Source organism: Geospiza fortis, unplaced genomic scaffold, assembly GCF_000277835.1.
Source record: "Geospiza fortis unplaced genomic scaffold, GeoFor_1.0 scaffold120, whole genome shotgun sequence".
NCBI classification, from domain to species: Eukaryota; Metazoa; Chordata; class Aves; order Passeriformes; family Thraupidae; genus Geospiza; species Geospiza fortis.
The window spans coordinates 3,695,730-3,712,026 of NW_005054364.1; the positions used below are offsets into that span (position 1 = coordinate 3,695,730).

The 16,297-nt window shown below is 36.5% G+C and overlaps 1 protein-coding gene across 1 annotated transcript in view; it reads left to right on the top strand.

Annotated features, from left to right (window-relative positions):
• Positions 1 to 207: 207 nt before the first annotated feature.
• The window catches only part of CCDC73 (coiled-coil domain containing 73), a 36,762-nt gene continuing 20,672 nt past the window's right edge, over positions 208 to 16,297 (top strand). The window contains exons 1-7 of the mRNA XM_031059570.1: positions 208 to 238; positions 410 to 543; positions 3,214 to 3,252; positions 8,557 to 8,692; positions 10,143 to 10,222; positions 15,661 to 15,789; positions 16,147 to 16,206. Coding sequence (XP_030915430.1) covers positions 208 to 238; positions 410 to 543; positions 3,214 to 3,252; positions 8,557 to 8,692; positions 10,143 to 10,222; positions 15,661 to 15,789; positions 16,147 to 16,206 — 609 coding nt within the window. The remainder of the gene's footprint in view (positions 239 to 409; positions 544 to 3,213; positions 3,253 to 8,556; positions 8,693 to 10,142; positions 10,223 to 15,660; positions 15,790 to 16,146; positions 16,207 to 16,297) is intronic.

Here is a 16,297-nt window from a genome sequence, read left to right on the forward strand (position 1 = left end):
AAAGATTAAAACAATTACTGTGTAATATTGGTATGAAATTGATTGTCAGGGGAAAATACAGCAGGAAAAAGGAATATTGATCTTTTAACAGGAGAGAGCATTAGTTTGGATGATACAGCATTTGTAGGCTGGTCATTACCTTGTCTCACACATCCCCAGGACACATGCACTATTATTTGAAAAATTTGTAGGTGGGAGAGCGGAGGTATGGGCAGAGCTGCTACCCTCACACTGGCAGGTATGTTTTGACATGTTGTCTGAAAGTGACTGACACTCAGTAGCCAGAAATGTCTCACTCAGGAAGGCCTCTCTAGGCCGATCAGTTCTTCCACCCAACCTGAGCTTGGCAGGCTGAGCAAGGAAAAAGAGGCTCTTCTTTAGTCAGGTTTTTCGTACATTTGTTTTTCAGCAAATCAAGAAACAGACAATGGCACAGGGATTTTTTTGGGATTAGTTATGGGCTTAACAGATACATCCTGTATAAATGAAGAGCAGGAAGGTCCTGCAGGGCTATGCAACGGGAATGAATACACTGTACCACGGGTAATGGATGCATCCTGGCACTGACTTAGGACCAAGCACTGACAAGGACCAAGAAGGCCCAGAGAACTTGTAACTCAAACTTGTTAGCAAATTACTGAGTTAGAGCCTCCTCCCTTACCCCATAACGTTATTCACATGTTTGAGTATAACCTCTTCATTACAGCTCATGATACCCATTATACCACACATTTTTGGATTCGTTTCAAATTCCATTTGAGTAGCAAAAGAGCTGGAAGGGAGAGAAAATATCTCTGAAGGTAAGAAGCTGACACTGTTGATTATAAATCTCTCGATATATACACACATACATCTACATGGAGATATATATATATATACACAAATATATACACACACACATTAAATGTGCTTACATGTATTTAGTGACTCTAGCAATAGCAGCTTCACTCTTTGTGGACTGGGAAAAATGAGCAGCTTGTTTCTATGAAGATCCTGCAGATAAAAAATGGATTTACCTGATACATTTTGTTTTAAAATTTACCGTCTTTGTTCTAAATAATGTATTAGTTCTGCCTTTGTCAGGCTTGTCTCTCCCAGAGCAGCCAATTTTAAGACTTGATGAATAGAGTCAGAAGTGGTGAAAATACTCTATTGTGTTTTCACTTTTCTTTTTATAGCAATATTTATCTGCATTTTAAAATTATTTAGCTGAATTATTCACCAATGGATTGTTCTGTCGTAGTGGAGTTACACTTTATTTTTGTAACAGTCTTTTTGATAAATTCTTATTGTAAATGCATTTATTCTGCCCAAATCCTGAAGTACAGCTTTTGTTGAAAGGGAAAATACCAACTTGCTGTAGAAACAAAAGAAAAAGAAATTGATGGACTGAAAGAAACATTAAAAGCCTTACAGGTAAAGTATTGCTTTTGTAAAATAACATTTCTTTGAATGAAGGAATTTTGGTTTTAGTTTTTTACTAGTAAGAAAATTGTTGGTTTTAAGAGGATCTTTAAGGCCTTATTGCTTAATCTTCCTAGGACACCTCACTTTGTAACACTGAGTTTCTGTTCCAGTCTTCAGTGTCAATACTACTTTAAGTTAACCTTCCAGCTAATGTTCTTTTCCTCCAGAAGATGACTCAAAAGTCCAAACAGTGTGTGAAATGTGCTTTCTTTTCACTTCCACAGTCTTCCTCTTCCTTCACATTCTTGTTTTCTTGCTTCACACCTGTCTGGAATCCCTGGTTTTGGACTCCTAAACAGAACTAAGTATTCACCCTGGGCCTCCACCTTGCAGTGCTCCTTGTGTTTTTCAGTGGTTTCCTGTGTTTCACTGGGAGGTTTCTGTACTTACACTTGATCCATGGCTTAAGGTCAAGGGAAATATATTGAAAATGGATCAGTAGCATTGTAATGCATTGCCAGATTTCAGGTGTTACCAGGAACTAATTATTTTTCTATCCATAACTGAGTGGAATAATAATTCTGTTGAAAACAAAATGGCTATAATGGGTTATTACTATGATTTTGAAACTTGTGTTGGTTCCTATTAGCATTCTCTTATAATGGAATGCATTTACTTGGTAGCAGACTGGGGTTTTTTTTGTCACTTACTTAACACTGAATGTATTTTAGGAGCAAAAGAAATTGATTCTCATGGCTGGCCTTCTGAGCAATAGCTGTAAGGATTTTGTTGCCTTTCTCAAACCTTGGCATAGCCCAGATGATGTAGAATATCCATCCCTCCGTGGTCTGCTGAACATAATATGGGGACAGCAAGAGTAATGAAAGATCCCACTGGCCTTTCTTTTGTAAGACAAACCACAAATTAAAAAAATAAATAATCTTAAATGTTGAATGTTCACAGATCAAGCATTTGTGTCAAAGTACAGTTCAGATCTAGGAAATTCTGCTGTGGCTTGAGGAAGCAGGAGGTCACAATGGACATGTGCTCCCAGGGGGATTGTTTGGAAATGAGCCTATACAAGAGGGAAGAATTTTTAATTCAGTTCTGTATTCTTCTCTGTCAGAACAGTACCTTAAAATGATTTTTCTCTAGGTTTTTTCCTAGAAATAATATCTTCTGTATAAGATTTGTGCACTCTGGGTTCTTTGACAATACCTTGGGGGTTTTTTTGTATGCAAATCAAAGTACTCTGTCAGTGGGGTATTAAGCAGTGTTAATATCTTCTAATGACAGCCTTGTATTATTAAAGTGTGTGAGATTGTTACATTATATCTTTATATGCTACCATTTAGAATACCTACTAAGATATTTTTGTTGTTTTTTCCAACAGGGAACACACTTCTGTTCCTGTAGGAGTTGAGGGAATACTTTCATTTCTATCTTTATCTTCTTCTCTATTTATTTCTAAGGGTCTAGTTTATACACTGTAGACCCTTTGCACGTTGTTTTTATGATGCCTGTCAGAAAACACAAGTATTTATGCACTTTTTCAAAACTCCTCTAGTAACAAATCAGTGTAAAGTGGTTTTACATAATTTAAATATTGAAGTAACATTATGAACTAACGTGAGTCTAATAATACATGAAATTGTGCAATCAGTAGTTCAAAACCACCATTACTGTATTGGATGGATTAATAACAAATGCAATTAAATAATTGGTTTAACAATACTTAATTATGCAGGTTGTTGTCAGAAAAAAATATAAGTACCATTTAATGAATAATTCTCTGTTGTTTTACAGATTTCAAAATACACTTTACAAAAGAAACTGAATGAAATGGTAAGAAAATAATGAAAGTGCAAAAAGAAGGAAGAGCTTTAATGAAAAGAGTATGCTTAGGGTATAATCCACTACTAACTGGCTTTAATACTTAAATTATATATGATAATTATTACAAGTAACACAAAGAGGTATCAGCTTCAAATCTGAAAATCTTACAAATGCAATGGTTTTAGATTTTTATAGTGTGATAGCTACTGTTCAGCATGTGGTATTTTTTTCTCACTGAATTAAAGTAGAATTGGTTCATTTGTTCTCTTTATAGATTAAAGATTTTTTTAATAGACTGTCATTTAAATAATGTAATTTTATTACTCTGACAGGATCTGGCATAATACATCAAAAAGTAGCAGAGAATTCCTAGAAGTTCTTGGTTTTGTTTTTAAGAAAAACTGGTGGTTTTCTTCTCACTCTTTTTTTACTTCTCAGAATTAGTTCTTAGCATCAGTTTCCATGAACAGTTTAGATTTCATCCAGTGCACCTCACTCCCTTTGACACAGGGAATAAATTTACCCAGAGTGACAGCATAGTGGCTCTGAACCCTGTTGTCTGCTTTAGGAAGTGAACGAGTGAGCCACAGAAACATTGCTAGGCTTGATTGAATAAATGCTGTGAAAATTCTGCTGCTGCTCAACTGGAAAGAATAAAGATAATATTGTCAGACCATTACAAACTGTGATTTTAATTAAGAAGCTCAAAAAACTAGAGTCCAGTTTAGCTTTAAGTACCATGACATTTGTACTGAAAGTCATCTTCAACGCTACAGTGGTTTTACACAAAATATGGTGAAATTGAATAATGTGCCCTCTGACCTGGGAGATAAGGCTACAAGTTAAAGATCAAAGGCAATGTAAAATGTGTTTTGTCTTACTTCACTTTTAACTTGTATTTATTCCTAAAATGCAGCTGATCTAAAAATGTGTTGAAAATATACAGAATAACTGGACTTGCATTTAGGTCATTTTACATATTATCTTTCTTTCATAACTTCCAAGCTCAGTCTTCCATTTCAATGAGAATATTTAAAGTGCAACACCTTTTCTTTAAGCTGGAAATGCGTCTATGCTGCTTAAAGAAATAGATTTTTTTATATTCATAAACTTTTCATTAATTGATCATTTGAATATTTTGAAAGCATTTGCTTTGATACAGAGTATGGTAATCTAAAATGCTATTGAGTGGGGCAAGATGCTGGAAATCCTCTTTTGCTTGTAGCGCTAAACAGAACATGTACAGTTGGGACTTATTTAGGGAAAATGCTCTGATATGAAATGATGAAAACAAAATACCCCACAAGGTAAACAAAAGTGAATTTTTTCCTGTCATCTTTTGTAGTAGTGGGCTAATGCAGTTTTAGGCCAGGTCAAATTCTACCAACTTTACTCCCTGAGTGGTTGCACTGAAATAAGTGGCACATTCAAGGGATCAAAGGAGTAGCTGCCCATGTAGACTCTTGGTCATCACCAATGGCAAAGTGTTTAAAAATCAAATGGATGAAATTCTGAACCAATCCTTTATCTGAGACCCATTTCTATTTCAATTTTGTTAAAGACAGCTTAGCTTGTTCTCTGGTGTGTGTTTTGAGAGTAAGCAGATGTGCTGCTCAGTTTATATCTGGCACCTTAGAAACCCTGCCAGTCAGTGGAGGAGCTTCTGTGTGTGCTGGGGACTGGGTGTGCCTTACTGATGTGGCTTTTTATTCTGGTTTTGTTCCTTTAGTTCTGTTCTTTTAGAATGGTATATGCCATGTTAATACTTGACATAAACACCATGTTTTAACGTGCTGTCCAGTTAAGTTTATGCAAAAATTGTAATGCTGATAGAATTCTTACCATATATGCTATAATTTTGAAATAGTGGAAGGTTTTGTTTCGTACTGAAAGACAATATAGAGACAAATATAGAATATACAAATAAAGAAATTTTTTGTGTTTTATTACTTATTTGTCTTTATTATTGTCTTTCTCCCCCCCCACAATTCAAGTGTTGATTATTGCATGCAGTGCAGTTGTTTTGCACCTCACTGCATATGGACAGTAGCACTCATGCAGTCAGGAGGGATTACTACAAAGCCAATTCAGTTGATAGAATACACTTGAGTGTGAGCTCTGTATTGTATTTGTTTTCCTGCTGCTGAAATTAGGAAGTAACTGGAGGAAAATGGTCAGGTGTTGGTTTCCTGATAGACCATACACTGGAGAATGCCAGGACTCTGCATGTGGCATCTGTTCTTGTCTTCCCTTACTGTTTTTATTGGAAACTGAATGTATGTGAAACCATTGAGTGAAGCTGCAGTCAGATGGTCTAGGCTCATTAAACCCTACCACAGAAAAGAAGGGATTTAGAGTCAAATAACCCACATCATTCCCAGCACACAGGGAACTGTGTTCCCACCTGAACCGTGCCCAGGAACTGCTGGCACAGTCAGCTGAGTCCTACTTGGCACAGGCCAAAATGTGTCAGGGATATTTTAACAACAGTAAACAACAGCGTTTCCTGAGAACTTCCCTGCTACCATTTAGTTTTCTAATACAGGTGTAGTTGTCAAATGAATGGAAAAGGAATTACTGTATTAAAAAAAAAAAAAGTTGGTTTGTTCGTAATAATCTAAGATAGGATGTTTTTGTTTGCTTTCTGCATCTTTTAGGAGTTTGCCTGTAATCATACTGTGTTGTTTAAAAACACAGTGAGGAGGCAGTGATATCGTATAAATTTAACCCAATTATTATTAAGTATCTACTTATTTTTCAGTAGAAAAATGGTGAGAACTGGAGGAACTGTTGTGAAAAAAATTCCCATTTTGAAGCTCTACAGTTGGTAGCCCTTTGCATAGTTTTCATGTGATCTTGCCTTTGGTCTCCATGCCATTACATCTCCTTTGTTTCTCTGACACTTTCACCTCCCAGTTGCCACCTTCTGCTTCACTGAGTACCTCTGACTCGTGACTCCATTTCCAGAATATCTTTGAGATATGAGCCATGCCCTCTTTGTGTTTCTCCAGTCAGCCACTTGACCCTGAGCTATTTCTCGGGTCTAGTTCCACCAAGAAATCATTGTGCCTCAACAAGCCATATGGCCACCATCAAATCCACTCCCCATCCCAGCTTATCTTTATTACTGGTGGAGGGCAGGGCAATAATTCCTGTTCTTGCAGTATCAGACATAAGGAAGAAGAACCAAGATTCTGTGGGTCTCACTCCAGCTCCAGGGTCATCCACTCCCTATCCTGCAGTGTCTCCTGGTGTTTCTTGATTGGCTTCTATGGGAGAATGTTTTACAGCCTTTTCACTGGGAGGAGACAAATCACATACTCAGGCTTTTATTTCTCTGTGCATTCAGCCTGGAGAGCAGCCTGCCATCAAAAATCATATTTAGGCAAGTGTTAAGCTCTTAATAAAACTCCTGCAGATAGAGCAGACCAGTTCCTTTTTCCCCTGGAAAGAGCCCTGTGAATAGCAAAGCATACTTCAACTTACTGAGAGAGCAGGAGGGACTAACACTGTCTTGCTGACTAAAGAAAGGAATTGAGATAACACTAAGGAAAAAAATCCATATTAAAAACTACAAAACCCCTCAAATCTTGCCACAAGCTGTTCAAATCTCAAATTAGGGCTGTCTCCCTGTTCATCGATCTCTTAGAACAAATATACCTGAGGGAACTACCAGGAAAAACAAAGAAAATCTTTCCTTTTAATGTTTTTGTTAGAAAATTCCCCTCCTAGCATTAATTAAGCACAGATCTTCAACAGTTAATTTATGCTTAGGAAAAACAGAAAGTATAAGAACATTTTCAACTTACGTTCCTTGCAGTGATTTCTGTAAGTGGTGGTGTTTCTTTACCAGTGCTTCTATTATGACTTTCCATTTGCTGTAGTGTGTTTAATTTCATACCTTATAAAACATGAGAAATTTGTATTGTATATCCTGTTTTGCTAGTCTTATGGTGGTCATTTCATTTGATTGCTATCAGCTTTTATTATCCTCTGATGCCTGGACATGTATTGCATTTGTTACTGTGTGGAAATGGAGCCTTGCCAAAGCCAAACAGACTGGGCCAGATGCATCCTGGTGTAACTTGAATTTACACACAGGAATGAATTTGGCCCAGTTCATTTTAATTGCTGTGTTGCTCTGTAGATTAGAAATAGATTAGATATCTAAACAAATGTTTATCCTTTCTGAGCAATTAACTTACCTCATTCTCTTCAGAAAAATGAATTTTATAATTCACCAAATAGTACCGACAAAACTGTTAACAAAAATACACTATTAAGAACACAAAAATCTTACTGTTATAAGGATAACAAAAAAATTGTCTCTGAACAGTTTCCACAAAATGAGAGAGATTGGTAAAATTAAATATATTGTACTTAATTACCACATGGGTTTCTTTGTGGTATTACTTAGGCCAACATGTGAATAGAAGTAAAATAAAGTGTTAGATGCTTACAAAAGTTGTTAGAAACTTCCCTTACAGCTATACAAAGTGATTTCATCATCTTTTAAGATATTAGAACAGTTAATTGACACTGAGGAAATAAGAATAACTCATTGAAAGGTCATTTATATTTTTCTGAGAAGCATGGGCTGTTAATCTGCATTAGTCTCACTAGTGCAAATCAAAGTCACCTCTACTCCAGAAGTAGTTGATGCACTTCTGATTTTTAGCAAGTGTGTTGAAATTCTTTTATTTCGGTGTGTCAAATACACAAACTCTCTCCTAATTGCCCTTGGCTGTGCCATTTTTCAGAAGCCCAGGACTGGAATGGATGATGAAGCTGTCAGGAGTCTCTTGAGGTGGCTCAGAGCAGGGTCAGTGGAGCCAGTGTCACAGAGCCATGGCTGTTGATTTTTAGTGTCTCCTTGGATAGATTCTGGAGCCTGCCTGTGCAATCTGTTCCAATGTTTGCCCACCCTTACAATGTCTTTCCCCTCGAGTTTAAGTGAAATTTCTTGTCTTTGACTTTGTGTCAGTGAGCACCACTGAAAGGAGTCTGGCTGTGGTTTCTTTATTCCTTCACACACACACCTCCCCTGGTACATACACATTTATCAGCTCCTCTCCAGGCTGAGCTGTCACAGGTCCCTCAGCCTCTCCTCAAATGTCAGATGCTCAAATCCTTTGATTATCATGATGATTCTGTCGCTCTTCCTGCTATTTGGAGATGGGAAAGGTCATTAGATACGAAACAGACAACTGAAAAGATTCTGGGAATGATTTTGCATTTACGCTGTTATATTCAAAAGCAACTGGAGAGCTACTTACTGTCATTTAATGGGTGCTTCATTTATGTTCCTAACAGGATCAAAAATTGCAGATGCACTTAACAGCAAAAGAGGAGCATCATAAGAAACTGAATGAAGCTGAGAGGTGTTATGCTACTATTGCATCTCGTTTTGGGATTGTGAAAGGTGTTCATGGCAAGCTAGAGCACAGTGGTATGTATGTCTTAAATACCTTCCAGCATTTGCTTTTGCTGTGATTTGACAGCACTCAGTTGGAGACACTTGAAAACTCAGAAAAATAGCAGCTACTCTATGCCAAGCATCAAATATCTTGGGAGGTTCCTCGGTGCTCTCTGCTGACCCACTGCTATGGTGGTGTGGGTGACCACAGGAAATTGTATTGAGGAATTATCAAACAAAAAAATAACCACCCCCAAAACACCAAAAAAACTTTTCAATTACTGAATCTCACTAAATTCTTCAGGTTTCTGCCTGAAACCAATTTTTTTTTTTTTCAAATATAGTCTCAAGAAGCTGGTAATATATTCTGTGTGTATCTGTGGTATTTGAGTACCTCAAGTTACTTGTTGTGTTCAGTTTTTAAAATCTTAAATCCAGAACATTAGTGGCTAACCAATGTCTGCTCATTGTACTTCAAAGCAAGAGAGTGAGCACATGACTTGTGCTGAAAGAGAGTTTTACTAATTTTGGCTTACTTGTTGTTCTGGGGGTTTTTCCAAAGTTGTATCAGAAGATAGCTGTTACATTCATCAGTATTTTAATCTTTTAAGCACATATTCTCATTCAAAGCTGCAAAATTGCTTATGGTGCTGTAAGGCTCTTGTCCATCATTCCCCATGGACTGTCTCTAGCAGAAAAGGAGAGGACATTCTGGGTGTCTGCAGTTCTTGTGTTCAAGTGTGGTGCCAGAAAACCATTGAGGGAAATAAAGAAAAAAAAAGATTAGGGGTGAAAAAAGAGAAATCAGAAACCAGAAAAGGATGAAGGGGAACCTGAGAGGATGAAAATACAAAGATTGAATAGAGCTGTCTGAAAAAGTACAGGAACCAGTAAATATTTTCAGCTTTTCATTGTGGAATTTCAAGCAATTTCCCAGTGATATCTTCATCGGTATAAAGTTTGAGAGAAAATTCCTTCCTCTTTCAGTAGGTATAGAAGTCATTCATAGAATTTTTTGCTCTGCTAGCCTCTGCTTTTTTTCTGTCTTCCATGGACTATGTGCACATAACTCTGTACATCTGTTAACTCAGTTATTAATTTGTTCTGTGCCCCATTATGTTCTGTGTTAGTCTGAAAGTAACTAAACTCGTCAGAAAGTCACAAGAAAAGCTTTAAAAAAAAAACCAAGATTAAAAGTCCTACTAAAGTGACATCATAGGACGCTAAAAATTAAATTACAGTAAAAAGGGCAAGCCAACATACAGAAAAGTCTTAACTCATTGTTTGAGGTACAGACAACTGGTACTACCTGGTATAATCCTCCAATATAATATCAAAGTACACCGAAAAAGTCGTTGAGTCATATTTGCAGTTTTAGGCTTATTTCTTAAAATGAATTATATGCACATATATTGAAGTTAGAAATCAAATACTTGTTCAAATGTGAAATTATTTGTTAACATGCTTTAATTTTTTTTTAAAGTGCAGGAAGCCATACAGCACAATAAGAAACTAGCATCAGTGAATAAAAGACAGGAGACTGAAATAAGTAATCTGAAGGAAGTAAGTGCAGTGCACATTTCTGAATGGAGAATGATCCCTGTGGGTCCCTTCCAGCTCAGAATATTCCTTGATTCTTTGGGCCTTCCAAAAGCTGCTGATGTATTAATATAAGTAGTGGATGAGCCGCAGAACTGTTTTTCATTCTGTGACTAATGGCTAAATTTGCTTCCACAGACACCTCAGTTAAAACTGGAGCAGCTCTGAGAATTTTCTGTAACCTGTGAAGTTTTAATTACCTCTACAGCATCCTCCTTGTTTCCTGCTAATTATTAATAACCTGCCTTCTTCCTGTGCTGTGCTGCCATCCCTTCTCCATCTGTGAGGAAGGCAGCAGTGGTGTTTTCAGTTCAGTCAGAGGTACAACATGAAGAGCAGTTGCCATGGAGGCGAGCTGGTGGCTTGAACACAGGATAAAATGTGTTACTGAATTCCTCAAGTGGGAGAGCTTTGTGACAAGGCAGCTGAGACATCAGATTATGGTTTACAAGGAAGCTGTCACTAAGCTCTTTTCTCCTGCCTCTATTCAGAAACTCCTCTTTGCCAAGTGCATTTTTGAGTTGCTCTCTTGAGCACAGGTAATAGTGGGAAGAATAACATTCTTTTCACTTTGAGCTGTTTCTTAAGAGCTGACAAGAGAAAAACAAACGGGCGTTCAAAAGTCAGAATTGTTGGGTAAACTCAGCATCTTTCCACACCACATCTCTTCTTTATATCTCCTTATCTTTTTATTTTCCTCCTTTTATTTTTTTTTCTCCTTTAGATTCTGTAGTGATTTTATGAAGGGATCAAAAGCATGAGTATCTCAACCTCTTGGCCTAATGTTAATCCCCAGTTTCCAAATGATTGCTTTGAATTACCATGGAATCTTTGCCAAGTTTGTCAATGTTTTTGAAAACAAAAAAGGGCAGGGGGAGAAGATAATTTGTACATGAGGAAAAGGGACTATGACCATTTTATATTTGGGTTATATTGATTGAAAAATGGATGTTTACCTGTTTACCTTTCTTTGCCTGGAAAACGGGATTTGAAGGTACAAAAGTACTTGAAAATTCTCCCTGAATTTACTGTTGTTTCTTTTCTTCTTAAGAGCATGTAGCCGCTAATTGTTAAGGTTCTTTGGAGTATGATTCCACTAAAAACCAGACTTTATCTTGAAATATAGACATTTTGAGATTTTAAAAATATTATTTCATTCTTACATTCTTTAGTCCTTTACTTAATTTTCATATTTATTACACGGAGATATTGCCACAGTAAAAATTCATCAGGAATTCAGTTTGGATTTTTTAGTTCCATACTGAAATGTAATATGCCAAACCTCAGTGTCAAAAAGATCAAGCTCTGAAGTGATCAAAGATTTCAGAACTTTTACCATCAGAAAAGCAGGCTGAAATCCGCAGTGACAATGAAGCAGAACACTGGGAAAATTCTCAAATCAATTTCTATATCACAATTAGGTCTTACAGTATTTAAAAATGTTTATTTAGCTACATAATTCAAATGATAGGTTATATATAAAAATTGTATCTGTTTATCTGGAATATTTGATGGATGGAAGAGAAACAGAAAAATATTGGAAGGTGTCAGTGAGGATAACTTTCCTCTGTAGGAAAGCCATGCTTGTTAGGAGCTGATACCATCATAACTCTGAAGGTCTGAGAGCAGCTTTGTCTGTGCATTGTGTACACTCCAACTGTGCAATTCCTTTAAAAAGGAAATAATTTGCATGTGGCAAAAACATTTCATCTAAAATGCAGCATATCTTTAGTGTAGTATATTGTAAATAAAAAAGTGAGGAGTTTTAGAAATATTACAGCATCACAGTAAATTGGATTTGGCTCTTTGGTGAGAGAGCAAGAATAATTAATTACTTAGCATTCTCTGAGGGTAGGTAATTTGAGAGGTAAGAAAACAGAAATGTTTAAGAAAACTTTACTTTATGAAATTTGTGAGTAACATAGGTGTGAGAGAGAAATTGAGATTTATGTACTCCAGCAGTCAAACATATTATTTGATCCACTCTTTTTTTCAGTTCTACTCTTGATTCTTAAGGTCATGAAGGGTTATGAATTTTAAATAAAATACTGTTAGATAAGCAGAAAAAGGGGGCCAACTGAAACTTAATCCAGTTTCCTCAGTTTAGCAGGAAATGCCTTTATTGTATTCATTTCTGAATTTCTTACCAGTTTTAAGTATTTGACCATTCTTTTCTGAACAATCTGAACTGGGGTATTTAGAAGAGTTTTGAAAAGGGATTACCAGGCTGTTTTCACTTGCTACATAGCTGAAAGAAGTCATGATATCAACAGCACAATTTAGAACAACTTCTGAAGCTGGTTTTATCTGCCTTGGAGACTTGATTGACCTCTAACAGCTCTGACAACTTCTGGGTTCAGACGTCTTTCCTCTGTAGCCTCAGTGCTGGAATGGGAATGACTATCCATGGTACTAAAATCTTAATTTGGTTGTCAGCTCTTATCACAGCCATTACTTTCACTCAGACCTGGATGATCTCACACATTTGTTCTTAAGGGGAATGTGAAGTTAGTGAATGCTATTTAACATTTATGGGTAAAAATAAGCTAATCTCCAATTGGAATGAAATCGCAGATGTGTTATGAAGGTGTTAAATATGTACAACAGAAAAATTGAGTGAAATTGAGGTCTGTTCTGCACAGGTTTCCTCTTCTGGGATTTCAGGAAAGAAATATTATTTAGAAAGGTTGTAATTTTCTCTTGGCATTGCCTGCTTCAAGTCCAGTTCCTAAATTGTAATGTAATGGACTGTGGCAAAGTTTCCTTTCAGTAACATTTGTTTTGGATCTAAATATTTTGATATTCAGTGTGGTAGGATTCTTTTCAACCACTGTGAAAATGCTTGCATTGATGTCTGGCCAAGAAGAAGGTTTCTATCATTCTGCTGCTTAAAAAACAAGTCTGCTGCTCAAGACCCAAAAGAGTACAAGAGGGTTGCAGCAATCTTGGAAGAGACCCAACAGATATAGGTGTAATTTTGAATACAGGTTAAGTTTTGATAGGGTATCAGTCCTGGGAAGTGGTTACATCTGCCTGTGCTGGCTGCTTTTCCAGTCCCACACCATTTCTTTATGCCGGAACATGTATTTATAAGGCCTCAAGGGAGAGTGGAATTAATATTTTGTATTGAAAAAAACCTAGATTTTATTAAAAAAAAACCAAACCTAACTGAAAACCACAAACCCCAAAACCCCAAAAAAACCACCCCAACCAAAAAAGTGGAAGTTTTACCTTAGACCAACTTGGAGAAGTAAAGCAGGTTTAAGGAGCAGGACTGGGATTTTGGGACACCCTTGACTTCCACTGGCATGAAGTGTTTTTTCAGCCATATCCCTAAGCATTGGCTGCTAGCAACAGCTCAAGGGAATGGGTTTAAAGCCTTATCATTCTCTCTCAGCACACCCCAGACCTGATAAAATTATTTTTCACATTCAACATACTTTCTAGATTTTTGGATACTAATTGTGATTTTAATAATGAGAGAAAGCTACTAGAGAAAAAAGAAGCAAAACTTTGGGGTTACATTGTACTTAATTTCAGGGTACAAGAAAACATATGTGTACGTAGAAAATTATTTTAAAAATTCTTTTTGCAGCTACAAACCTTGTGATTTCACTAGCCATGAAAAACTTTGCCATTAGTTTTGGTTATTTCATTTGTGGAGATTTTTTGGGGAGTTTGTGTTGTGTTCTGGTTGGTTGTTAGTTTTGGTTTTTTCCTGCCTACAGCTTTGTATTAGCAGATTTGGATTTGCTTCCAAATGGGTTGTACTTGCCATTACAAAGAAGAAACTGCAATCATCTTTTCTGCCTCAAGGGCATGACTCGTGCTTTCCCCATGACAAAATAAGTTTTTTCTGCACACTATAAAGCCTGACTTTTGGAAAACAGCTGGCATCAGATCCATGGCAGGCTTTTTTGCACCTGCTGGTGTGGCATCCAGGCTGTGAGCTGGGCTCTCTGTCCTGTTCACCTCCTTCTCTGTGCAGGCTGCCACCGTGCACCTTTGCACTTGCACAGAGTTAGAGCTGCTGGCCCCTTCTGCCACTTCACAGCAGGAACCTTGCACGGTTCATTCTAGGAAGAGCAGTACAGCTGAGATATGTCTGCATTGCCAAAGATGGGGAAAACCTAAGTAGCTTTCAGAATAGAATAATTGTAAAGCATTGCTGGCTTTCAGTTCTCTAATTGATTCTGCAGTTACACTTAGGACTTGCTAGATCATTTTAAATTTATGGCTAAAATACATGAGAAATAAAGCCTCTAGTAAAAAAATGATTTATTTAAAAGTGCTACCTCTACTTGTGTTTTCCATAAAACTTTGTGAATTTCAGCTGCAATGTAATCTTTTTTTCTTCTTTTGTACTTTTCTATGATTTTGTCCAGAACAGTTAAACCACCAGCCTGTGATAATTCTGTGTGTGATAACCCAAATTCCAGTTTTGTGAAGAAAAGTTAAACAGACCAAACTTAGTTGTTAGATAAAACTATGACCATTCTGAATGCTTGGTTCACTACTATGGCATCATGGAGAATTCTTGATGCTATCTGTGAGCAGCATTCATAACCTCTGCTATTTGTCTGAGTAAACGTCAGAGTGCTCAAGGAGAGAGCGATATTAACCAGACTACCTTGCACCAGGATGGGAGGGGAGGGGGAGAGCAGGGCACAATATTTATGGCTCCAGGAACTATAAGTTGTAATTTAATGAGATCAAAGCGTTTGCTGTTTATTTGCTGCACTAGGAGCTCTGAATAAACTGGTTACAAAACAGATACCAAAAAAAAAAAAAAAAAGGCAACAAAAAAAAAAAAGCCACAGGATATTTAAAAGAGGATAAAGACTATAAAATCAAAGGCATCATGTTGTAGAAGCTTCTAATATAAAATTAATTTAGCATTCTCTTGAGATTAGGTAATTAATGTTTCAGGAAGAGCAAAGATCCTCCAAATTTATAGCCAGTTCCTGTTTTTACCAGATAATCACTGTTCTCCCTTTTTTTCCTCATTCCCAAGAACGTACACTGTAGTTACAAAAGGAATTCCTATTGTATGTGTGGGTCAAGAACCCATAAAACCCACTGGTTTTACCAATACCAACTCAGTTTCCACTTCTAATATACCTCTGGGAAGAGGAAATAATAAAATTATTAAGTAAATACTTCAAAGAGATTAAAATTGGCACAATAACATTTTACCTGTGAAAATAAACTTTTAGTCACGTGTGACAAGTTTAAAGTTTAGTAAGTCAGTCTTACACATTTCAGTACCTGTAATTGATTCTGCTTTTTCCATACATTGTTTCAAAGTGGGGCATGACCAGGATAGTTTAAAAGATTTGTCTCTGTTTTGAATTGCAATGCCTATACTGGATGAACTATTTATATGTGTTTCCTGTGTTAAGGAACTGAAGAAAGTAACTACAGACTTGATAAGGTCCAAGGTCACCTCTCAGTACAGGGTGGGAGAAGAAAACATCAATCTTGCAGTGAAGGAAAAACAGTTTCAAGAACTGCAACAGAAAATCAGAATGGTATTTTGGATTTTAAACAAATTAAAGTTTTGGTGAATATTTTCTGTTCTTCATTCAGCAAACCTCCTGGCAGTGATCTCTGAGGGATACAGATTAGTGATTCCTTTCTACTATATTGCATATACATTACAGTTAAACTATTTCCACTATAGCCTTTTCTAGGCAAATAAATGTGCTATGAATATCAATATATTTTTGTAGTAAAAAAATGGGTAAGGAGACATTAAAAAATAATTCAGTTTCTTTAAATAACCTCATGATGATTCACTGTAGCACATTAAAGCAATATTGTTAAAGAAAATTGTAAGTAATTTTAAATACCTTTTACTGTTCTTCATGCCCTTTTCTTTTTTGAAGGAGACAGCAGTCAGTGAAAAAGTTCAAGAAGAAAACACTCACATCAAAGAAGAAAAGCTGGTGAGTTGATAATACAGCTTCACTATTTAAAAATCACTTAAGAATGTAGATGCTATATTTCACACTTAGGTTTCTTATTATACTAAGCTAA